The sequence below is a fragment of the Rhineura floridana genome, chromosome 13, assembly GCF_030035675.1.
Source record: "Rhineura floridana isolate rRhiFlo1 chromosome 13, rRhiFlo1.hap2, whole genome shotgun sequence".
NCBI classification, from domain to species: Eukaryota; Metazoa; Chordata; class Lepidosauria; order Squamata; family Rhineuridae; genus Rhineura; species Rhineura floridana.
Window position 1 is genome coordinate 40,182,167 of NC_084492.1, and position 26,422 is coordinate 40,208,588.

Here is a 26,422-nt window from a genome sequence, read left to right on the forward strand (position 1 = left end):
CAGAATATGTGGCTTGCAGTCATCTCCTGTCTGCGGTTGGGGCAGACGAGGGCTGGCATGGCTGAAGTCATAGTGAATGCAAACGGGGAAAGTTGGAATACACATCCCCCCTCCCTGCTCCAAAGCACAACCCTCATATTGCAGGATAAAAGCCACTTGCTTCATTTGACAAGTAGTGGTGGCAGTCATGAGGAGGAACCTGATATCCAGTCTTTGGCCAGTGTAATTGACAGACCCGGTGAGAGGGATTGGACCTGGTCTAGTAATTCATGTGTGCCAAAGTAAACTTGACACTATTGTTGTCCAGCACCGTACACTATACAGTGATGGTGGAAGAGAACTGGCTGCGGCTTCAGTGTTTGGGCTCAATAACCATCCTGTAGTCTGTCTGTCTGAATTATTACTCACAGCTCAACAACCTCAACCATCTTGCTTGCTCTTCGGCATTTATCTGAAGGGCTGCCTGTCTCCATGGGTGCCTCTCTGTACACTAAGATTCTTTAACACGGGCCCTTTTCCAGGCGTCCCTGCTGGGGCTGTCTTCAAGTGTGGCTGCTTGGGAGAGGGCCTTCTCAGTGATGGTGCCTCAGTTATTGAATGGCCTCCCAAGAAAGGCTCACCTGTGACTTACTTTGATGTCCATTTGACCTTTTCATTTTCCTCAACCTTTCAGTGTTTGTCTGTTTTATGCTGATGTTTTATAGTTTTTGCTGCTTTTCCTAAGTTGTTCTTTTAGGCTGCTGTTTCACTTGTTTTGTTGTATTCTGATCTTTGACAGCAATCCAGTCAAGGGCAGGGCAAACAATTATGTAATATGTACATAACTATTATCCTATTATCTAGGCAACACAGTGAGGGGAACCACCAGGCTTTCTTGCTGTGAGCTAATTGGGGGGTATTTATCTTTTATTTATTTATTTATTTATTTATTAAATCCCGCCCTTCCTCCCAGTAGAAGAGGCACCTCTCTTGCCTCATTTCCTGCACTCATTATTAATATCCTGTAGCTTCCATGGTGTGGAAGACAACAGGTAATCTCTCGTAACTTTATGTTCCAGTTCCGAAGGGGTTGCCTTTAGGGTTTTCTCTCCTTGCACCTTTCCCGATGCTTTCGCTTCACCTCCTGTCACCCAGTCTCCATGTTTACTTAAAGCAGGTGTGGGGAACCTTTGGCCCTCCAGATGCTGCTGAACTACAACTCCCATCAGCCCCAGCAGGCATGGCCAGTGCTTTTGGGAGTTGTAGTTCCACAGACTCTGGCAGGCCAAAAGCTCCTCCTCCTTGCCTTGAAGGACTGCTCACACCTGTATAATTCCAAGCACCTGAGATGCGGAAGGTAAGGGCAGGCGATAGCCACTCTTGTTGTTATGTGCCTCCAAGTGGACTACGACTTATGGCGACCCTATGAATCAGCGACCTCCAAGAGCATATGTCGTAAACCACCCTGTTCAGATCTTGTAAGTTCAGGTCTGTGGCTTCCTTTATGGAATCAATCCGTCTCTTGTTTGGCCTTCCTCTTTTTCTGCTCTCTTCTGTTTTTCCCAGCATAATTGTATTTTCTAGTGAATCAGGTCTTCTCATGATGTGTCCAAAGTATGATAACCTCAGTTTCATCATTTTAGCTTCTAGTGACAGTTCTGGTTTAATTTGTTCTAACACCCAACTATTTGTCTTTTTCGCAGACCATGATAGCCACTCTAGGAGCACATTAAAACTATGGGGCCATCTAAACTCCGTGCAGTTTGCTGCAACACAGCTCAGGAAGGAAGCGGTCTTTCTTAGCACTTGCTACGTGAGCTTTTTCCCCTTTAAACTGGGGCTTCAGCCTGTGCATGCAAAGATTGCGTTCTGAGATGGAGCAACTCTCCCTAACCAAAAGCAGCAGCAGTGTCCTACTGCATCTTAAAGCTGAACAGATCTATTATGAAATCAGCTTTTGTGGGCTAGAATAGCATAGTGTGATAGTTAAGAGTATTGGCCTGTACACCTGGGAGGCCAGGGTTCGACTCTCCATTCAGTCATGAATCCACTGGGCAGCCTTGGGGCCAGTCACTCTCTCTCAGCCTAACCTGCCTCATGGGGTTGTTGTGGGGATAAAATGGGAGAGGTGGGAACCACATACACCACTATAGCTCCTTGGAGGGATGGCGGGATATAAATGAAATAAACGAGCAAACAATAGCGGAGCCCACATTGTCAGATGCTAGCCAGCAAAAATGTCTACCGTGAAACATTTGTTACATAGAGCAATGCTAGGCATGTCACCTTGGGAGCAAGTCCCACTGTCCGCACTGCAAGTGCAAGTGTGCTTAGAGTTGCAGTCCTAGCCTCTAAAGGGGGGCTCAGGGAACTTACGGTGGCCCTCCACATCCTGTTGCTGGACCCCACCTCCCATCCGCCCCAGCAGCCAGGGTGGCCAATGGTCAGGCATGGTGATGGGAGGGGGAGTCCAGTGTCACGATCTGCAGGGCCACCGCATGTTCCCTCACCCCTGCTGTAAAGGCTAAAGCAGTGGTTCTCCTTTTTTGGGGGGACCACTTTGATAATCTGATGAAAGCTAGAGAGCCCCATAAATAAATGCAATCGGGTTTATTGCACTGGGATTTTTTAAAATTTGTTTTTGCATTCGTTCCACGAGTGCTTTTGCCCAGTGGGCGGAAATGAAATGCATCCGTGCTCCAACCCGAACCCGCCGTTAAGACGAAGGGAGAGCCGCTCCTCCCCCGCGTCTTCTTGCCCATTTATTATTATTATTTGTTTGTTTATTACATTTATATCCCGCGGCAAACAAAAACACCGTAGTTGCTCTGGCTCTTCCGTGTTTCTCCCCCGGCCTGGCAGGACGCTGTTCCAGCCACCTCCCTCCTCGCTCTTCTTCAGGTTCCCTGCTGGTTCGCTCTCCTGCTCTCGCCCCCCCCTTGCGCAGGCGCAGAACCCCCCCGACTAGCTTCGCCTACGCGAAAGCGCCTCTCTACCTCCCCGCTCAGTCCTTACCAGGACCGGCACATGCGCATTAGAGCGGCCCCGTTGCGCCTCTCCTTCCCCGTTTAAGACAGCGGCGTGCACGCGTCGAAGCCTTCCGAAAGCGGAGGACGACAGTTGCGTCGCGCGCTCGCCCACGGCGTCGACATCGCGCGCCGCCTGTGGCCGCGGCATTGCGTCTCTCTCCCCATCCCCCCCTGCGGTGTGAGCCTTGGCGCATGCGCCTCTCTTCACGTTGACTTTTTTGGGGAGGGGAAATTCCCTCGCCCTTTCTTTTCACCGTTGTGCCGCGGCTCGAGAAACGGGCGGTGCATGCGCAGTGCCAACGGAGGAGGGGGCGGTCCCGCTGGGCGACAGCCACCGGATTCCTGTCAGGAGCGGCGGCGGCTGAAGAAGAAGAGGAGCCCGGCCCCCCATCGCTCCTCTTTCCCTCAGTCCGCGGCTGCGTCCGTCGGTCCTCCTCCCGCCCGATCCCTCCGCCGCCTCCTGCTGCTGCTGCTCCTCCTCCTCTTCGCGGCGGGGCCTCGGAGCTGCGATGCCCTCGGACTTCATCTCTCTCCTCAGCGCCGACCTCGACCTCGAGTCCCCAAAGTCCCTCTACTCCAAGGGTGAGTTCCCTCTCGGGGGGCAGCCAGCCAGCCAGCCCCGCCCCGCTCGAGCGCTGCCCCGGTCACCAGTGCGCTTGGCTCCCGGGCGGCATCTGCGCTCGCGGACTCCGCCTTCTTCTCAGGAATGTGTCCCGACAGGTTTAAGGAAGGGGGGAGGCCGGGCGAGGGGGCGCTCCCCTCCGCTCCGAGCGACCACGGGGGGAGCCGTTATTAAGCTCCTTTTTCGGGTGGGTGGCTGCGGGGTTGCCCTCTGGACGTGCTCAGAGGCACTGCGCCCTACTTTCTCCCCTTCTTGTTCGCCGTTGCAGGACTGTTAGTTAATTAATTATCGGATCCCGCTTCTCGGCTGGGCGGCGGCGGCGGCGGCTCACGACAAAGGTCCAAGTCTTGAAGGCCCCGCTCTTTTGTTGTCATGTCTGTTCGGTGGAACACCCCCACTCAGCAGCCCTCCCATTTTTACAATACATGCATCAGTTCCTTCCTCCCCAACCTGCGGAAACGCCATACATTTAAAGCGCATCAGTTTCCCCCCTTAAAAGAACCATAGGAATTGTAGTTTGTTAAGGACCTTGGGAAATGTAGCGCTGCAAGGGGTAAACTACAGTTCCCGGGATTCTTTGGAGGTGGGGGAAATCTGCTTTCAGTGTATGGTGTAGGGACCTTGTTTATATATCTGTAATGTTTCTACCTTACCTTTTCTTCAAGGAGCTCGAGGCCTCTCCCTCTCTGTTTATCATCACAACAACCCAGTGAGATAGCACTCACTTGTTGAGCTTCATGGCTGAATGCAGGTTGAATCTGCATCCCCACTCCTGCTTCAGTGGATGAGAGAATTGTGAAAAACAAATGGTCATATGTCTGTCCAAGCGAGTCCTAATCTTGGGCTGACTGCACCATTTTGGCCTAGCACGCCTCACAGAGATGGCATAACAATAATTGTATGTGTGTGGAGGGGGGAAGGGATAGTGTATGCTTTCCTTCTAGGAGGAAAGAGATAGAAATGGAATAAATCATTTTGATGTTCGATTGTCTCTTATCCTCATCTCAGTTTGGCTCTGGTGACTCCTTGATTCATCTTCTGAAGGAGCCCCAGCAGGGAGAGAACTCAAACATTGAAGTGAGGCTAAAATATTTTGTCCTCAAAATAATGACCAGGGTCAACTACCTTGCCATGCTGCCCTCCCTTTCCCCCATCATACAAGAGGCCCCAAAAGTCTCTCATCTGGGAAAATGAAAGTAATAGGTGCAGTGTGTAATCTTTAAGGAAGATACAGTACTTGGCCTTGATAACAGGTAGAAGAAGAAGAAAATCCAGCAGGATGTCTAACATGGTACAAGAAAAAGTTCAGCATGTACTATTTGATCAAGGGGTTTTTAAAAAGTAAAAATATTGCAGTGGCTCAACACGAGTATTGCAGGCTCATGAAACAGGGTTGATTCAACTAACCTCTTTCTTTCTACACAAAATGCAGGAGTTATTTCTATTCATGCCCCCAAGGAAAATAATTGAGTGAACTAGTAACATAGGTCAGACTTGTGAACAATCTTGTGAAATCTGAAACTTCAAATATGTATATTTCAGGTTTATTTAGTATATTTTTTTCCATAACACTTGCATCATTAGACCACTGTCTGAACAGATCCAAAAGACTAAAATAAATCCATGGAACAAAAATATGGAGCTAGGGCAACCAGTGGCCTGCACGTATTTCTGTAGGTCTTGACATTATATTTCTGCAATAGTTTTTGTTCATTGATATGTTCCTTAAAACTCTGGATTTTCAACATGCAATTTGACTTTATTTGGTTGTTGTTTCATCTGTGATTCTTTAAGCAAGGCCTGCTCCATACAGGGCATGGGCAGTTGCTGAGGTAGTCTGAGTGAGAAGTCAGAAGTTTTAATAATCCCTGCTTTCAGTGAAACGTAGCAGCTGTGTGTTATTGAGTGACTTTGCATAGAAGGGAAAAGCAGCATGACAGGTCGTTGAATGAAGTTTTTATTAAGCCATGACTTCCCTTGGCTTCCTCAGCAGCATGCGATTTCTCCTGTTTTCTAGTCCAAGAAGTAGAAGGTATGATTGGACTTCCCTGGGTCTTGTCAATATTTGGAACTCTGGGGTGATTTGGACATGTCAACTGCTTCTTCAGCCAGGGCTGCCTTGAAGGTTCCTTTCTGTATGGATGGCAACTAAACAGAGTGATTGCTAGCCTGTGGAATTATGCTGGGGCCAGGGACAGTAGATGCAGTTATTCCTGGCATACCCCCTTTTGCGTGTGTGTGTGTAACATAAGAAATTAGATGCATTTGATTAGGTGAGGAAGAATATTCCTAAAAAAATTGCCTAGTAGATATGAACTCTTGTTGCCAAAATATGTCAAAGGTCAACATTAAGATGAGATTAAGAAAGGTATGCAAAGCCTTTGATTGTATCAGTGACATTCATGTGCTTAGTTTTGTTTTCAATCTTCTTGGTTCAAAGTGTAAACAAAACATCGATAAGGCTAGAAAAGAAAAGTTTGAACAGGTTGAAAGTGCTCAGATGTTTCAGGGGATGGTTTTTTGTGAAAAACTAGTTTTGGACAGGACAATGGTAAATAGTAGTCCTGTCTCTTCTCCTCCCACACCCAACAAACAGAGTGGCTGTACAACCTCCCAGATGGGCGACTAATAAATCCAATAAATAATAAAATAATAATAACAAACAACATTTTACAGCACAATGCTATATATTTCTCATCAAAAGTAAGTCCCATTGAGTTCAGTTGAGTTTACTCCCAAAGAAGTTGATATACTATTTCATCTCAAGTACTGCTGTCTAGCTTTAGCTAGTATTAAATAAGATAAAGTTTTGTAAACAGAAACTGAGGAATATGCTTGTTCTTTACTATGACAAAATATGTCTTTGTTTATTTCAGAGTTTTTATACCTACCCTTGTTCTAGTTCAGAGCACGGGACAGCTTACAACGCAACATACAGTGTAAGCATTAATATAAAAAAATTAAACAAAACAAAATAAAATCATGCCTCATTATGTAAACACTAACATGAGCATCAAGTTCAGAGGTTTAGAGAAATAAATATGTTTTCACCTGTTGTCCAAAAGTAGCTAATGTGAAGGATTATCTTATCTCAAGTGGGAGGGAGTTCCATAATTGAGGTGTCACCATCACTCTCTTCCTCCCTCACTAGCCCACAGAACCACAAATAGGGACTCTCCAGCAGTTCTTCTTGGTGCTCTGTAGTGCTGGTGTCCTGGTGGTGGTGGTGGTTTTACCACTCAAAGCAATAAGAGCATAAGAAGAGCCTGCTAGATCAGGCCAATGGCCCATATAGACCAGCATCCTCTTCTCACAGTGGCCAACCAGATGCCCATGGGAAGCCTGCAAGCAGGAATTGAGCTCAGCAGCGCTGTCCCGCTTGTGACTCCCAGCAACTAGCATTCAGAGACATACTCAGTATCTTCAAATTTTATTAAAGTCAAACTGTTGATTTATCAGTAGTTCCAAAGGCTGAATCTTTGTGATCTTGGGAGTCTCACATATATTAGTAAGTTTATGAGGTCACATCTTCTTGGATTTCAACTAAAGTCCTCAATTTGTTCTTGTACAGATTATCTTTGCACTCTTATTGGCCATATTGAAACATTTGCCCAAGATCTTGCAATGGATTAGTAGTCAGTTTTGTGCATGCCTCTAAAATAATTTTTAGCCCCTTTTGGTGCTGAATATTGTTTAAGCATGGTATTTTTGATACTTATTAGATATACCTAAATCTTTGGGAAAGCTTATTCTGAATACCCATAGATAACTATTTATTTATTTTAGGCTTCTGATACCAGTTGTCATATATTTAAAAAAACTTGGCTGTTGTAACCAAGCAAATAAATTTAGAACATGTTTTACAGTACGGCCCTGCTTTTTGGTGTTCCACTAATACAGCGGCTTTCAATTAGAGTAACCCCCCACTCATACAGCGCTTGTTCTGCTTTTATGGTGTTTTTTGAGTGTCGGGCACCATTTTATTGATGGAGTTGCACTTTTCGGCAGGTTTGCTTTTCGGTGGGGGTCTGGAATGTAACCTGCTGTATGAGTGGGGCCCTACTGTGTAAGTTATTTTGTTATGTTGTGTTATGGTTTATTTCCAGGCCGCCTTGGCCAAAAAGGCCCGGCAGTTTACACACAAATAGAAAAATACAAATAATACAATTCAACTTACAAAAATTCAAGCCAACGAAATCCTAGCATTTCTAAAAAGAACAATAGCTAAAAACCAAAAGCATTCATCTTCCTGGTAAAGGATAGTCCCCAGAAAAATGTCACTAAGAGCAGGGGCAAGTGGGCAAAGCAGGTGGAAAAGCTTGCCCCTTGATGGTCCCAGCACAGTCTCACCACTGCAGCAGCATTAGTTTTGAATGAATAATGACAGATATGCTGAAATGGAATGCCCTAAGTGAACCTAAATAAAAAATAATCATGTGTAGGTAGATATTTAAGTCATGCTATTACCTAGAGCATTTAAGTGAATATTTAAAATCATAGGGTTATATCCAGTGTTAGTTCTACTCAGAGTAGACCCACTGGACCTAATGGACATGATTGATAGCTTGATAAATTTCAGTGGGTTTACTTGGAGTAGAAGTAACACTGGATACAACCCAGTCCTGTAGCCAGGGTGGGGCATATGGTTGTTTACCCATTCCCTCGGATTTTGTTTGAAAATTGTCTTTTTAATTTGTGACATGACAGATAATGACAGCCTCCATTTAAACAATGACACCTTGCTTTAAGAAAAGGAGCAATTTAAGAATAGAACCCTCTGAAAAATTCAGTGAATAAGGCAGGGGAAGTACACAACAAAAGCCTTCTGTGTAAGAACCCCCCTGTTCATCAAGACTTTTCTTCGCTGAAGGTGGATTTTTCATGATCCCAGTCATGCTATAATTACTTAAGTGATCCTGAAAAAACCCAGCCTGTAGTAGCACAATCCTTGAAGAGTTTATTATTTATTTATTTATTATTTCAATTTATATACCGCCCTTAGCAGAATAGCTCTCAGGGCAGTGAACAAACAAGATAAAATACAATATATCATAGTAAAAAATCACAAAAACATGTACAAACAAACAACAGAAAGCACAACAAAAATGAAATACAACACAAATTAAGAAGGATACATGTTAAAAGTAGAAAGATTAAGAAAATTAAAAGATTAAAATGCCTGGGAGCATAAAAAGGTCTTTACCTGGCTCCGGAAAGATAGAAGTGTAGGCGCCAGGCGTACCTCTTCGGGGAGGCTGTTCCACAACTCAGGGGCCACCACAGAAAAGGCCCTAGATCTAGTAACCACTAGTAAGAGTTAAATATTAGAACTTTGTATTATGGGCTAGAGTTAGACTCCACTCCTTGGACTTTAGTTTCCTCTGCTTTTCAGTTTCAGTTGTGTCCTCTACCCAGCCAGCAATAAAGAAGCATGTTTGTGTGCCTGCAGTAGGAAGTAAGCCTTTGTTTATTCTGCATACATTATAATGAGTAGTGCAGGATTGGGTGTTTATTGTTAAATGATGAAATAAAGAGATAAAGTGAAAAAATATCTACCTTAAATTATGCTTTACTCTTTTAAAGCACTCACTATACTGATAATCATAGTGGCTATTTTTTCTTTTTTCTTGAGTACTTGATGGCAAAAGATGAAGCCTTAGAGGAAAAGAAACCCAGCTAGCACATTACAGTTAGCTAGCTAGCTGGTCACCTAGGCTGTAACTTGAGTGTAATTTCTGATTTTCCTAATCAGCAATCTTTTTTTAAAAAATCCAGTTGCTTTCTACAATTAGTTTCCAGTTGCTTACCTAGTCCTTTATAGAGCAGTCAATTAAGAAGTTTTCTCTTGATTTTCCAAAAGGAAGGAAAATCTAAAGGTCAGGAACAAGACTAGCAGCGACCCTCAAGGAGAAGTTAAAACCTTTCACTATCCCCTTGTTCAGTGTATCCTTAACATCCTTTTTTCTTATGAAACAAAACATGCCAATTATTTAATTCCTGTTGTTCGTACTAAATTTTCTGTTTCTTGACCTTTATAGCCCATTATGTAAGTTAACACAAATTTTGCATGGAGGAGAAGTGAGGGAGAAGCTCACTGCCTTTCTCTTCCCCTTGTCTGGCCTTCACAATCTCTCCACCTGTGAGTGTGTGTGTGTGTGTGGGATTGGCTGGTGCTGTGAACCTCCCCTCCCTCAAAAATGCCCCACCTACCAAGGAGGGTTGGCTACAGGGCTGATACAACCTGCTATAGTTCAAAACTCTAGAACAGTCACTCAAAATAAAATCAATTTTGTCATCAAACCTATGAAGACGTTCGGAAATTGCAGCTTGTGCAGAATACAGCAGCCAGACTGCTAACGGGGACCAGACGGTTCGACCATATAACACCGATTCTGGCCCGCCTGCACTGGCTGCCTATTTGTTTCCGGGCCCGGTTCAAAGTGCTGGTTTTGACCTATAAAGCCCTACACGGCACAGGACCACAATACCTGTTGGAATGCCTCCCCTTTATGAACCTGCCCGTACACTACGCTGATCATCAAAGACCCTCCTCCGAGTTCCTACTCATAGGGAGGCTCGGAGGGTGGCAACGCAGAAAAGGGCTTTTTCTGTGGTGGCCCCCGAACTGTGGAACGATCTCCCAGAGGAGATACGCCTGGCGCCAACGTTATTATCTTTCCGGCGCCAGGTTAAAACTTTTCTCTTCACCCAGGCTTTTTAACATGTTTTAGTATGCGCTGACATTGTCTTAACTTTTTAACATTTTAAACTTTTAATCTGTTTTATATTGTTACACGTTTATTGTTTTTTGATGTTTCTTGTCTTGTGAACCGCCCAGAGAGCTTCGGCTATGGGGCGGTCTATAAGTTTAATGAAATAAATAAATAAATATCAATGGCAAGTTAAATGAATCTATTGCCTTAAACTGTTTAGAGGGAGAGATTTGAAATTCTATTTTCAGGCTGTAAAATGATGGAAATGGTTTAAAAAACAGGTGACTGATTTTAGTGACTTAAATAAATTTACAATTACTAATCCTTAATACAGCCTTTTCATTAACTTTCATTTTTTATAAACATTTTTTCTTCTTCTTTTTAGTAACATGCCAGAATCAAAGTAGCTTTCAATAATGAATATATCATAATTACCACCACCAATTAATCAACTAATGCTTTAGCTAATTGATCTACCAGTTAAGGATGACTTTCTAAAATAAAACAATATAAGAGCAGCCATCTTGTCTCTGGAAACAGAATTTTCACCTAGGCAGGAATTTCCTTATGTCATATATGAGTTATGAACATCAACACTAAAAGTAGTATAAAATAAAATTCTGTTTTTATTTATTTGCATATTTCATTTTCATTCCACCTTTGGTGCACCAAACAGAGTGTTATATTTTTGAAATTATTAATATGCTTGGCAACTTAATGTTTTTTTTGTGGAGTCATATCTTTGTACTTATTATAGCAGGAGGGTTGCAGGCTTCTGATCAGGGTCAAAGGGATGTGGCAGTAAGCCAGGACAAGAAATTGCTGTGATTGGAATGTGTCCGCCTTGGCTGTAATGGTAGAAGATAAACTGCCAGTTGCAGGTATACTGCTAGATTTTATACTTGGCATTCAAGGAAGGAGATAAAGCTATACTGTACTCTAGGGGCCCAGTAAATGAGCATAATCCTCTGCATGTCTGTTTAGCAGCAAGTGTCACTGCGTCCAGGGGGGCTTACTCCCTGGTAGAGTTGCAGCCTAGTATATGCAGTGAAGTTTTTAATCTTGTAAGTTCTTACGTGAGGCAACATATCCTAGTAACATTTCGTTAGTTCTTGCCGATTCAGTCATGGATATTGTTAATAGTGTTTTAAAATCTACCATTGTTGTTCCAGAGTAACTGCGTTGATTAGTCTTTTATATCCAGGGCCTTGCAAAAGTAATCAGACCCCCGACCAATGCTCTCGTATTACTGAATTACAAATGGTACATTGTAATTTCATTCTTTACGATATTTTATTTTGAAACACTAAAACTCAGAATCAATTATTTTAAGATAACATAGATTTTATGTGGGAAATGTGTGTAAGAAACATAAAAAACTGAAACATGTTGCTTGCATAAGTTATTCAGCCCACACACATTAATATTTGGTAAAGCCACCTTTTGCTGCAATAGCAATTTTATTCTTTTGTGGTAGGTATATACCAGCTTTGCACACAGTGTCGGAGGGATTTTGGCCCATTCTTCTTGGCAGATTTGCTCCAGGTCATTCAGGTTGGTTGGATGTTGCTTGTGGACCGCAATTTGCAAAGAGCACCACAGATTCTCAATGGGATTGAGATCAGGACTTTTGACTGGGCCACTGTAGGACATTCACCTTTTTGTTCTTGAGCCACTCCAGTGTTGCTTTGGCTTTGTGCTTGGGATCATTGTCCTGCTGAAAAGTGAATTTCCTCCCAAGCTTCAGTTTTTGAGTGGACTGAAGCAGGTTCTCTTGCAGTATTTCTCTGTATTTTGCTCCATCCATTCTTCCTTCAATTTTAACAAGATGCCCAGTTCCTGCTGATAAGAAGCATCCCCACAGCATGATGCTGCCACCAACATACTTCACTGTAGGGATGGTGTGTCTTGAGGCATGGGCAGTGTTAGGTTTGCACCACACATAGCACTTTGAGTTTTGGCCAAAAAGCTCTATCTTGGTCTCATCTGACCACAAAACCTTTTCCCACATTGCAGCTGGAGCACTCTCATGCTTTCTGGCAAACTTCAGACATGCTTTCGGATGGTACTGTTTGCGTAACAGCTTCTTTCTTGCCACCCTCCCATACAGGCCAGTGTTATGCAGACCTCTTGATATGATTGACTGGTGCACCATTACTCCACTCCCAGCCACTGAACTCTGTAGCTCCTTCCAAGTGATTGTTGGCCTCTCTGTGGCTTCTCTCACAAGTCTCCTTCTTGTTTGAGCCCTGAGTTTTGAGGGATGGCCTTTTCTTGGCAGTGTATGGGTGGTGTGATGCAGCTTCTACTTCCTAATTATTGATCCAACTGTGCTCATTGGGATATCCAAACACTTGGATATTATTTTGTACCTTTTTCTTAATCTATGCATTTGTATTGCATTATCTCTCACTTCTGTAGAATGCTCTTTGGTCTTCAGTTTCCTTCAGATCCACAGCCTGACCAGTGATCCTTCAACAGTGGGGTTTTATCCTGACAATGTGACAGCAACTTTAATGGTTCACAGGTGGAGGCCAATGGTAAAGTAATTGTGTCCTCGATAGGGCAGTTTTTTTCATCTGTGTAAACTGGGAGCTTCCACAGCACAGGGGCTGAATACTTATACAAGCAACATGTTTCAGTTTTTTATGTTTCTTACAAACATTTCCCAACATAATACCAATGTTGTGTTACAGTAATTGATTTTGAGTTTCAGTGTTTCAAAATAAAATATGCAGAACGAAATTACAGTGTACAATTTGTAATTCAGTAATACCAGAGCATTGACAGGAGTCTGATTACTTTTGCAAGGCACTGTAGGTCTTGAGCTTTATGTGGTTACTTTCTGGTATTTTAGAATGTTCTCTTCCATTTTTTTTTGTTTTTAAAAGCGTGCCAGTTTATAATAAATGATGAAATGTCATAAAGAAGTCAGAACTGGGAAATGTTTCTTAAGTATTCTGTCCCTACTTCTGAACGTGTATATTTCAGATTATTTTATGGCAGTTTTATTGAAGGTTTTCTTTAAATTACTCATCCAGTCTTTCCTGTATTTTAAACCTGTAGTAGCCTAAGCAGTTATTTTTCGCTTCTTGTTGGCTAGACTATTGACAGAATGCTATGATATTTTGACACTGGGCTTCTACCTCACTGAACTGTCTCCATTAGTCACCATTTTGCCTGCAGTGTGCATCAGAGGAAAAAGTGACACAACCATCTGGCTGGGACCTGCTGTAGTTTTGGTCCTCCCATCTTAGAACTATTTCTGGTAGTGACCATTCCACCTGGTCATCTTAAGAGTTTTGGAACATTACTTAATTACTTCTCTCTCCCCATTATTTTTGTGTCATGTCTATTTATTTGTTAACCTGTAGGCAAGGCCTGTGCCTTTTAATTTTTATATAGTGCCTAGATTTTTTAGGTGCTCTATAAAAAAAGAAAAAGAATAAAACACAGTATTCTGAATATGCATGAATTATTCCCACCAATTATATTATTTATCTTTAGCCCAAACAGTTTTCAGAGTCCATGCAGTAGTTGTTGCATTAGTCAAGCCTTAAGGCATAACAGTTGCTGATTCCAAATCTGGAAAGGAAGCCTAGAGCTGTCTTATCAAGTGGGTGGGTGATAAGCTTCCCTCGCCACAGCAGTAACACCAGAAATCAGAGGAATCTTCTCTCACTGGTAAAGTTTAAGCTGCTGCATATACTTTCAACAACATTAGGGAAGTTGTGATATGTTTATTACTTTTATACGGAACATTTATGTCAGTTAGCAGGGGTGACAGATGCTCACAAAGACCCATGGAAACCACAACTGTTCATTCTTGTATTCAGAGATTATGAATTGTAGCTCCCAGGCAAGCACTTCACAAGTTTTTCTTAATTCTTTCTGAAGTCAGAGAGAGAGGGGGAGAGCAATGATAGATGTAACAAGCTGCTGTTAACATTTTCTTGATCTTGTTTAACCTCTTAATCGACTTTGATATGTTTGGTATATTGGGTTAAGTTAATTGCAAGCTGTAGCTGGCATGTTGTGGCTCCTTTATACTCTAAATTGCTTATGGGGTGTGTTAAGAGAGATTACATTTGAGAGGTTGGTAGATCTTATCTCTGCTCTTCTGGCTAGCTCTGGTTTGCACTTGAGATGTTTCATGCTGTGTGGAAGCTGGATTTATCTCATCATAGAAAAGTGAAAGGGTCCTATAAGGCCATTGAGTCCAATCCTCTGCTCAGTGCAGGAATCCAAGTTAAAGCATTCCCGACAAGTGGCTGTCCAGCTGCCTCTTGAATGCCTCCAGTGTTAGAGAGCCCACCTCATTAGGTAACTGGTTCCATATTTTTTCTGGGATGAGAAAAATACTTGTTGAGATCCGCTTTCTGTACCACATGGATGCCTTGGGTTGTAGCCAACTAAATTCGACCCCACTGAAAGAAATGGACATGACTAACTTAATTCCATTCATTTGGAACTGGGTAGGACTAGCATGGCTACAACCCTTAGTCATATCCATTCATTTCAATGGGCCCTCTCTGAGGAGGATTTACACTGGCTCCACCCCCTTGTTTCTTAAAAAGAAAAAACCTGAGGGAAAGAGGTGAAGAAAGTTTCTTGTACGTAAATATTACAAGAAGTTTAGCTGACCAAGAAGCTTATACCAGCTATCAGCTGAAAAACAGCTAACTGTTTTGGGAGAGGCATGGCAATAAGGCCTGCTGACTGAGATGCAACCCAACAACGTGTATATCAAGGCAAACTCCATCCAGAGTACAAACTTCAGAGTACCAGCCATGTTAGTCTGTAGTAGCAAGGACAAACTCCTAGAGCACCTTAAAGATTTAATAGTTTTATTTATTCATGAAACTTCATGCGATAATGAATTTGTTAGTGTATAAGGTGCTACAGGACTGTTGTTTTTCTGACCTGTTCCTGCAATTCCCCAAAACTTGCTGATGCTTTTATTTCTTTGCATGTTAATGTTTTTTTAAAAAACAGCAGTAAAATCCATTTCCACAATAAAGAACCCACCAACTGCTTTGAGAGGCTATTTTTATTTATTGTATTTAATATCTTTATATCCTGTTCTTCATCATCAAAGAGTTCCCAGAGTGGCCGATAATTAAAACATTAAATTAAAACCATGTTATTTAATGGGTGATATAGAAAGAAACATCAAACAATACCTGTTGGGTGGGCGGAAAACATAGTATTATTGCACTAAATGCTTAAGAAGTACGGTATTGCTAAATCCTGAACAGAATTCTTGCCAGAGGAAGGTTGGTATCCAGCCACCAAATGGTGGCAATGTTAGGGTAATTATATCTGTCAAGGATGCTATTTTTCACATGTGACCTCTAAGGCAGGACCTCTGTGTTGCAGTCCCAGGAACAGTGTACAGGCAGGCCCCGCTTATACGGCAAGTTCCGTTCTGGACTGCCGCCGTAAAGTGGAACCCATTGAAGATAATGGGGTGCGTTGCGCGAAAATGTCGCAAAAGTGCAAAACTGGCCATAAAATGGGGAATTTCTCCTAATTGAAAGCCGCCGCATCAGCGGAATGCCAGACAATGGAACCCTGGTAAGCGTGGCCCTACTGTATCTTAAGTTGATATATAACCCTATAGGTGCATTAATATAGTTGAGGCAGCAGTGGTGATGAAGTAAGATTTTGCAGATTTGGTCTTAACTGTTAATAAGATTTGGGGGATTTTTTAAAGAAGTTGATTCACTTTTTGTTTCACTGAAGCTTTTACAGATTAGTATGAGTCCCTAGCAATTTTTTCTACTTGGCTATACTTATATTTAGGGAGTTGGTTTGTTTTGTGCACCTTTAGCTAACTAAAGCATTAATAGCCATGATTGTCTAACTGTAAATATGTAATTAAAGATATAGGTACTATGTTTCAAACACACTGGACACCTCCCACAAATCACCTAAGAAGTATCTAATGGTTTTAAAGGCAGAAAAAAAATCATCTTACCTCCATCAGTGTGCCTTAACAGAAAACCAATCTTGCCGAAGCAATCAGGTTGTGAAATAACTAGTATAACTTATGAAGTGTTTGTCAAGTTTTGAAAGTTAGGTTCTTGTAATCTTGTAATTTTAAGCCGATAAAGAATGTGAACATAAAAATTTAATAGAGATGTACAAATTATTCATGTGACATGTCAGTGGCTTGGAGGATGCAATCATTGCTGGTAAATAACAAATAAAAATGCTGTCCAGATACTTGGATATCCAGATACTTGATTTAGCAATATATTTCAGTACTATTTCATAGTAATCTTTGTAACTGTCTTGAGGTTTTTTTTTAAATAGCTTTAAAGATAAATACTAAAGCTATGCACTCACACATTCCACCGTATCCATGGATGTCAGTAGCCAGCCAGAAGTGTTGGCAAGCAGGAAAGTGATGGACTTGTTAATGTAGGCCATGTTTACTACAGAACAGAAGACTGTACCCTGGCAAGGACTGAGTAACAGTGAATGCTATTAACAGGCAGCTATGCTGGGAAGCACAGATTTTGGAATCTTGTGAGGACCTGGTCTTCCTGAGAATTTTTGCCTCTCCTTTGTTCCAGCACTCATAGTGGTGAAGGAAAATGTGGTGCATTGGCATTACTGGAGAACAAAAGAGCCTTGGGTAGGGCTTTAGTGGTTGGGGCATCAACATAAGGAGGAAGCATAGAAAATCAGGTGAGGGTATGGTTGTAGGGGCAGGATGCATTTCATGACTCTGAAGTTCTGCTTCTGTTTCCAAGCCAGTTAGAAGAATGAAGTTCACAGTTGTGAAGAAGAATTTGCCTGTAGTAGAACAGGGTTAGTAGTGCAATAGTGGCAAAAGGAAAAGGTATGTTTGAGGGCAAACAAGTTGAGATTAAATCCTGACAAAACAGAGGTACTCCTGGTCAGTCGGAGGGCAGATCAGGGAATAGGGATTCAACTGGTGCTGGATGGGGTCGCACTCCCCCTGAAGTCTCAGGTTCGCAGTTTGGGTGTACTCCTGGACTCAGCTTTGAATTTGGAAGCCCAGATTGCTGCTGTATCCAGGAGCGCATTTGCCCAATTAAAACTGGTGCGCCAGCTGCGCCCGTTCCTGGAGCTACCTGATCTGACTAGGGTGATGCATGCCTTGGTTACATCCCGCTTAGACTACTGTAACACGCTCTACGTGGGGCTGCCTTTGAAGACTGTTCGGAAACTTAAATTGGTACAAAGAGCTGCAGCCAGAGTGCTAACCGGGGCTGGTTACAGGGACCATACAACTCCCCTGTTACAACAGCTCCACTGGCTGCCAATTTGTTTCCGGTCACAATTCAAAGTGCTGGTTTTGACCTACAAAGCCCTATATGGCTCAGGTCCAGACTATTTGACAGATCGTATCTCCCTACATGAACCTGTCCGGGATTTGAGATCTTCAGGTGAGGCCCTTCTTGTGTTCCCCACACCTTCGCAAGCACGTATGACGTGGACACGAGATAGGGCCTTTTCGGTGGCCGCCTCTAGGCTGTGGAACTCCCTTCCGAGTGAGGTGCGATCAGCTCCCTCCTTGCCGTCTTTCCGGCGACAAGTAAAGACTGTTTTATTTCAATGGGCATTTGGGATGGAGAACGACCAGGATTAAGTGTCATTGGTTTGGTGATTACATTATATGATTTTATTATTTTAAATTGTCCGCTGTTTTTAACCTATATTTTATGGTTTTAATTTTTCTCATAGTTTAATTCTTTTTTAATAATATACTCTGTTTGTTTTAATGGTGTTGTTTTTAGTTGTAAGCCGCTTTGAGTCCTATTGGAAAAAGGGCAGGGTAGAAATAAAGTTTATTATTATTATTATTATTATTATTATTATATGTATAGTAGACTGAATGGAAGCATAAAGCGAGAACTCTGTGGTCTGTTCCAAAAGAGATGAGTACTGACTGACATTTTGGCAGTGGTTGCATGAGGAAGGAAGTGGCCTAGGTATCAAGATAACAGCAGCAAAATTGGTCATTAAGATACTACATTTCTATATTGTATCTGTTTGGTTCAAAATTTATATTTTAAGTTCATTGCTTCTGAAGTGTTGGAATAATTTTTAACAAAATCAGCATATTTTATTCCAGTATACAAAAATATGTATGTATCAATACAATACTGGTCACAAAAAGTATGGCACAGCACTTACGGAGAAATTAACCTCCAAACTCTGACAAACTGGGTTGAGTTGAAGAAACAAACCTTTGTAGACTGGTACCCCTTCATATTATATGTAAGCCAAACAACACAGGGATGGGCATAGCCCAAATAGCATGCAGCCAGTTGGAATGTCTAAGCTAATTTTTTATATCAAATTTTGAATGCCCAACAATTTCCCCTTTTAAAACAATTCACTCAAATTGGTAGATTATCTGAATCTGTTTAAAAATTATGTCATTGCTGGGGGGGGAGGGATATATTTTAGATACAGTTATAATAATTTTATTACTAAGATCCATTTTCATAAGTGTATTGTATTGAAGTATTATTGTTATATAAAAATGTAAAATTCAATAAAAAACAATACCAAACATTTGCTGCAGAACTAATATATGTATGTATGTAAAGGTGTCTTTTAAAAATTAAAATGTTACTAGGGAAAATATTTAAATAATATTAGTTGGGATCCAAAGAGCATTTTAACCAGTCTGCATCTGTGTTAGAATTGCTTTTTAAAATGTTTTTAAAGCTTTTTTAAAAATATTTTTTTATTTTAATATATTTTAAAGTCTGTTTTTAAGATGTTTTAGAGTGTTTTTAGTGATTGGTTTGTCACCCTGGGCTCCTTTTGGGAGGAAGGGTGGAATATAAATTTAATTTTTGTTATGTTCCTTCAAATCGATTATGACTTACGGTGACCCTATGAATTGGCAACCTCCAGTAGCATCTGTTATAAACCACTCTGTTCAGATCTTGTAAGTTTAGGTCTGTGGCTTCCTTTATGGAATCAATCCATCTAGTCTTCCTCTTTTTCTACTCGTTTTTCTCAGCGTTGCTGTCTTTGAATTGTGTCTTCTCATTTTGTGTTTAAAGTATGATAACCTCAGTTTCATCATTTTAGCTTCTAGTGACAGTTCTGGTTTAATTTGTTCTAACACCCAATTATTTGTCTTTTTTGCAGTCCAGGGGATCCTCAAAGCACTCCTCCAAGACCACATTTCAAATGAGTTGATTTTTCTCTTATCAGTTTTTTTCACTGACCAACTTTCACATCCATACATGGAGATTGGGAATACCATGGTCTGAATGATCCCGACTTTAGTGTTCAGTGATGCATCTTTGCATTTGAGGACCTTTTGTAGTTCTCTCATAGGTGCCCTCCCCAGTCCTAGCCTTCTTCTAATTTCTTGACTATTGTTTCCATTTTGGTTAATGACTGTGCCGAGGTATTGATAATCCTTGACAAGTTCAATGTCCTCATTGTCAACTTTAAGTCACATAAATCTTCTGTTGTCATTACTTTAGTCATCTTGACAGTCAGCTGTAGTCCTGCTTTTGTGCTTTTCTCTTTAACTTTCAGTAGCATTTGTTTCAAATCATTCCTGGTTTCTGCTAGTAGTATGGTGTCGTCTGCATCTCTTAAATTATTGATATTTCTCCCTCCAATTTTCACATCTGCTTCATCTTGGTCCAATCCTGCTTTCCGTATGCTTATGTTCTGCGTATAGATTAAACAAATAGGGTGATAAAATGCATCCCTGTCCCACACCCTTTCTGATTGGGAACCAATCAGTTTCTCCATATTCTGTCCTTACAGTATAGCCTCTTGTCCATAGTATAGGTTGTGCATCAGGACAATCAGATGTTGTGGCACCCCCATTTCTTTTAAAGCATTCCATAGTTTTTCATGATCTACACAATCACAATTAATTTAATAAATAATAACCACCACCACCACAATGGAAAATGCCTAGTAGGATTTTCTTTTAAAAATTTTCCTCAGTTTGAAAAGAGTGGTCAGCTAAATGGCATGGCATGCTGCTGATAGAGAAACAGAAGCCCACAGCCATGTTGGTTGCACGTGCTCCAATTCTTTGGATCCTGGCTCTTGTGTTTTATGATGGTTGCTACCTGGCTTGGTCAGAAAAAGATGTAAACAGATTACGTTAATTAGATGGCAGATTTTTGTACTTTATCCAAACGGATGGATTCCTTTTTAAACCCTTTCAGCAAATGAAAATATATATCATATGAAAAATATAATTAAGGAATAAAAAGTGCTCTTCTATCTTCTTTTGTCAGGTCTAAAAAAAGTATATTAGCAAAGTTGGAGGCCCATTTGGAAAGTATACTAGTGAAGGTGACAGTACAATACAGATTCAGTTGTGTGATTTAATAGTTGGAAGCTTTGGTGTCATCTCTTCTTAGAACTGTGGGTATGCCAGACATTGGATCATGTTAAGCTGCTGTGTTTAATTCAGCCAGCAATACCTACAGTAAGATGCTAGATTCTGTGGAGAACGCTGGCAGTTATTCTTGGCTGCCACAATCTTTTAGAAAGCTAATGTGCAACATGCGTGCAAGTGGTATGTTTTCCAGTGGAGTTGCCAGTCATGTTAAGACTCAAGCTTGAAGGGTTTCTGACTGGTCAAGAATGCTGCATCTTTACAGGGCAGAAACTGTTGGCAGACTAAATGTTCCAAAACAATTTCCTTCAACATTCCTAAGCAAAACATCACAAATATTTCTGAGCAAAAGGATGAGGAGATTTTACTAATTGAGAATAAAACATCTAAAACATGGAAAGCCATATAAACTAGACTGTTGATATACCTTCAGGCATGAAGAACTTTCTTATGTTAATCTTGATATTACGTGATTATTGCCCACCAAGAACCCACAAATGGTGGCTTGGCTAAGGAGCCAGTCATTGATTGTGGATGCGACCACTCACCTCCCTTGAGTCCTCTAACCTGTGCTGAGGGCTTAGGAGAAAGGCAGGGTCACATCTCATTTGCGTGGAATTCAAGAAACAGTACTCTCCTGCTGCTTGCAAGAAGCTCCTCCCATTTCTTGCCTGTTCAGAAAACGTAGCAGAAGTTAGACTTTCATGGTGTGGTGTTTGTCAGATGGTTGGATGTCCTTAACTCTGGAAAGTTGGTGGGTGGATTTCTGAATGCATGCTTGCCCATACTGCTGGAATGCCCTCCTTGAAGAGGTGCACCTACATTATTACTTTTTTGGCATCACTTGAAGACATTTCTGTTTCCCCAGGCATTTTAATTTGTGTAATGCCTTTGCCTGCTTTGTTTCTAGCTACTGCCTTGTATTACTGTTAATGCTATGTGTATATATATATCCTATGTTTCATTGGATATTTTAGCGTGTTATGATATAAATAATATATTGTTTATGCTTGTTAACTGCTCTGGTATTGTTTGGATGAATGGCAGCATATAAGTGCTTTCACATAAAATAAACAAATAATTCAGGGCACAATCCAATGAAGTAGTTGAATTAGTGCAAGGACTTTTGGCTGTGCAACTGAACTTCCTGTCCCTCTTCTCTTCTCGCATACCCCAGATCTGATTGCGGGTTCCCAGAGCAGATCTGAGGAGGGAGTGTGAGGGAGGGAAAGTTCCATTGAGCAGCAGAAGTCCTTATGCAAATGGAAACACTTTCTTGAATAAGTGCCTGGAATAAGACAAAGACGTCTTTCCCCAAATGGGTAGGATGCGGTTATTGCTCATATAGATGGGTGCCCACCTCTCTTTTTTCAAAGTGAGCCCTGTAGTTGAGACTACTTCCCTCGATTAGCTGTCCACTGTTCTACCCTTGCTTTTCCCCTGTTCACAGTCCTCCTTCACAGATGCACCAACACTGTTTTTTCCATGCTGGCAAGAACATTGGGGCACCACCTCAGCTGCTGTGTAAGGCCAGGCAAAGTAGCTGCTGAACAGTATCATGGTGCAAGGCTTCTTTGTGCCTGACGACTGAGTTGCTTTTCCATATTTGTGGTTGGGTTAATTTAAATTTTAAGATCTGCTTGGAACACTTCCTTTGCTTTCTGCAAGCTGCAAAATGTTAATTTAAACAAACAAATTGAAAGGCTGCTATCCAAAATATGGTTGTCACTCAGCGTTCTTACAAGGAAATTAGTATTTGGAACCCATGTTTAAGAGTGGATTGGTTTTAAATCAAGGCAATTTAAATCAATTTAGAAACAAGATCTAAATTAAGTTATTTTCTCTGTAGTCACAGCTTGATGGGGGTGATCTCTGCATCTCTACCAGAGCTAGTCTGAGAATGTTTTAGACTGCTCTAGCTGGGAGATTATGCTTGCATCATGTTCCCTGCCAGGAGTAACATTTCACCTTGTTTGCATGCCTCAAGGGTTAGTGTTAGAGAGCACTTTCCCACTCAGTGCCACTCAGAAACTGCAGGGGTGAACAATGCTCTTGCACTCAAGTCCTACTTGTGAGCTTCACATGGGCATCTGGTTGGCAACTATGAGAACAGGATGCTGGACTAGATGGGCCTTTGGCGTGATCCAACAGGCACTTCTTATCTTCTTATTAGTCACAGTGCTGATTACAGTTTAAAGTCTGTGGCTAGTTCTTTTGCCCATCGATGCCATTCATAGCACCATTCCATTGCTTTCCTATAAAGCCTGACTAAATGGTCTTCCCTTTGATGGAGAGGTTATTAATGCTGAAATGAGATTACTTGGATATGGTAAAGAAAATAAAATTGACTGTTCATTCCAAATTTAATCTAAGCCAGGAAAAAATTCTGGGATTTGTAAGTTTGTTTCTCCTTTGAGGTGGGATTTTACAAGCCCCTGAAGTTATTCTCTGAGCCCAGCTCAGGAGAACTTTGCTGGCATCTTTAGTTGGGAGGCAGCATAGAATACCCTCCTGTCTCTCATGCAAATCCCAGCACTGCAGATGGTGTTCAGAAGCACCCGTAACCAGAATTGGTGACAGTTGGTGGAGGTTAAAGACTGGATTGCTGGCTACTTCAATTGTGATGTAGACCTATGTGACAGAACATAAATGGGCCTCTGTGGGTATCTGTTCTTTAGTGATAGATTTCTAATGTCCAATAGAGCAAGATGAATGAAAACGGCCAGAGCACAATACTACCTATGAAGATGTCAAAAAGAATGGCTATGATCTATGGGATCTGAAATGATACAGTGGATTATCCAAACCAGAAAAGTATATTCTCTGTAATAGGAAATTAGTTACAGATTAGCATGAATATTGAGGAGTACCATTATGAGAAACTTGGAGCTTACAAAACAAAATATAGTAAAGAGCAGAATAGAGTTAATATTCTGGGAGTAAGAGTTGGCTTGATTGTCAGGGGCCAAATTCTAACCATCCAGTACAAATAAAAATGTTTTTGCTGTTAATGGGAAAAATCTGGACAGAAGCCAGGAAGGGAGCTCCTTTCTGGAAAATCTTGTAACACTTTTCATAGATTTTATTCTGTTATACTTGCATTAGCCAGTACTAGCCTCCAGTGCCTCAGAAAATTATATATAATAATTGTTTGGAGCAGGAATCAAAGGGATACGTGTGTGTGTGTGAGAGAGTACGCACACACCAAAACCTGGTTTGCATTATGTCAGGTACATATGTTGATCTTCAGAAGCTTGTCCAAAGCCTTGTAAGATTGTGTAAAATTTGATGAGTGTGGTTGGTTAGTATAAATTACCATAATTGTGGTGGAAAGTTTGTGTTTATGGAATTTCTCACAAATACCAAGGGCTTGATTTAGTCTTCTACTGAAATTCTGTGTAATTGCTAGACGGTTGCAGTACTTTTGGATCCTTATCTGTGGTGCTGAGGTGTATATTAGCCTGTTTCTATATATCATAGACTTGAGGCATACCAACAGTGTGGAGATTTCTAGCATTCCTGCTGTATTGAAAGCATCTGCTGCTGTAATATGGGGGCACTTGGTCCGTTACTGAAGATGTCTTTCTTTCTTTCTTTCTTTCTTTCTTTCTTTCTTTCTTTCTTTCTTTCTTTCTTTCTTTCTTTCTTTCTTTCTTTCTTTCTTTCTTTCTTTCTTTCTTTCTTTCTTTCTTTCTTTCTTTCTTTCTTTCTTTCTTTCTTTCTTTCTTTCTTTTTCTTTCTTTTTCTTTCTTTTTCTTTTTCTTTCTTTCTTTCTTTTTCTTTCTTTCTTTCTTTCTTTTTCTTTCTTTCTTTCTTTTTCTTTCTTTCTTTCAGAATCTGTCTATGACCTTCTCCCAAAGGAGCTGCAGTTACCACCTTCCAGAGAACTCTCTGTAGCATCCATGAGTCAGACAAGTGGTGGTGAGGCAGGTTTGCCCCGTCCGGGTGTAGTTGCTGCTGGTAAGTACTTCTCTTGGATCAAATTAAGCTCTTAATGCATATTAATATTGTCAGCATGAGCAGTGCTGGAAAAGTTTGCAGACTTTAAAAAAAACCCCACAAGAGAGACTAGAAGTGTATGAAATTCTATTGCGCATTTTCTCTTTTGCCCCAGTAGCGGTGCTTGGCTCATTTGTATTATTTTTGGATATGGTAGTTGCCAGTTTAGAACTGAGATGGGAGTATCTGAATGAGCCAGAGAACACAGCCTTGCAAACAAGGACAGAAAATAAAATCTGCAGTGGTGTTCTAGGTTTGAGGGTTCTATTTTCATTTTCCCACTACCACATGGCTTGATACAGCTATAAATGATTAAACCACATTACTTGCTGTTTGATCCCTAAAATGCTGATGTCAGCTAAGTGTAGGTATGTTTGAATGAAAACCAGTCACCAAAATTATATTTGAAACTTTTAAACTTAAATTACCTCCTGTTCAGTATTGTATAGGTTTTTTTAAAAAAAGAAAAGATATTTTGCTGGATCTCTTTTTTTCCTGTTTAGGAAAATGGGGGCTGTTTTTGTTACCAAGGGGTAAGTCTGACTTTGCAGTTGGCACCCACGCTGTTATAAGCACGGGTTGCTCATCTGGAATGTCTTCATCTTTAGAATACCCTCATTAGTAGATGTGCTCCAGGGTTTTCCTCTCATGGGCCAAGGTTGCATGATTGGCCCTCTAATATCTGTAATAGAACTTTATGTTTCTGGGAAGGGAGACTTTCTCCATAAGGTTATTGTCAGAGTGTAGCTGGACTAGGCAATGTGCTCAATGCATTAAACTTTGATAGGAGTGTCTTCTCCAGTATATTCAACACTGAAAATGAGCCTCTTGGTTTAACAGCACAAGGCTTAAATCTAGGGTAGAAACTTTACAGCACTGCTCAATGCTGATATATTTGAAGACTTTTTGTAACGAAATCTGTGGATTTAATTGTGTATTAGGGGAGATCAGTCATAGATCCAACACTGCTTCAATTAATAAATAACCCAGTGTAGCTTCTGTCAACACTGCAAAGATAATTTAGTCAAAAGAGAGCAACAATTACAAGATCTTTTACAAAAAACTGCCAACACTTTAAATCCACAGACAAATATTACTGTTAATTTTCATATTTTGAGATCATTTTCAAGCATCTGAAGTACTTGATGAGGAGAACTAAGTGTCTGTTACTTCTAAGCTTTAGTTGTCTGACAGTCAATCCACTTCCTTTCAAAAACTGAACATACAGAGTTCACATTAATGAAAATTAAAGAAAATTAATATGTGATATGACAGTGTCTATAATAGGGACTATTAATTTAAAAAAATGAAATTCAAACAGGTGGAGAACCCACCCAAGTATACAAGACAACCATGTAGGACAAAAAGTATAGTACAATAAAATGGGAGCCTCAGATTACAGAGTGAGAATTAAATCACCCCAGAAGGTGGGCCAAGTGACGAGCATAGGTACAGATCTTCAGGGATTATTCCTACAACAACAGGTACCCCTGCCAGATTGAAGTAGTGGTTGAGGTGGGTCTGGGAAGCGCTCTCTCTGTTTACTAAACAAAGAAATGGAAACCAAATTATATTGAACTGGTCACGGTTTGTCATCCCCCTGACAACCCTACTGTGTTGTATCAGGTGCTTGGAGACGGCAATGTCCCCTATCCTAGTAGTCCTCTAAGGTCATAATTGTGGGGCTCCTCAAGGACTTCCAGCCTGCTAT

General features: G+C 41.2%; 1 protein-coding gene across 12 annotated transcripts in view; it reads left to right on the forward strand.

The window, feature by feature from the left end:
• NFAT5 (nuclear factor of activated T cells 5) overlaps nucleotides 1-26,422 on the forward strand; it is an 85,254-nt gene that overhangs the window by 10,822 nt on the left and 48,010 nt on the right. For 3 of the 12 annotated variants that reach the window (XM_061594348.1, XM_061594349.1, XM_061594350.1), the window contains exon 1: nucleotides 24,582-24,672. Coding sequence is in view for 7 of the 12 variants with exons in the window: in XM_061594353.1 (XP_061450337.1) it covers nucleotides 3,295-3,590 (296 nt within the window). In the remaining 5 variants the exon portion in view is untranslated. Of the gene's footprint in view, nucleotides 1-2,942; nucleotides 3,591-24,546; nucleotides 24,673-26,422 lie in introns of those variants that run through there. The other 9 variants (XM_061594342.1, XM_061594341.1, XM_061594343.1 and 6 more) reach the window with 8 other exon arrangements.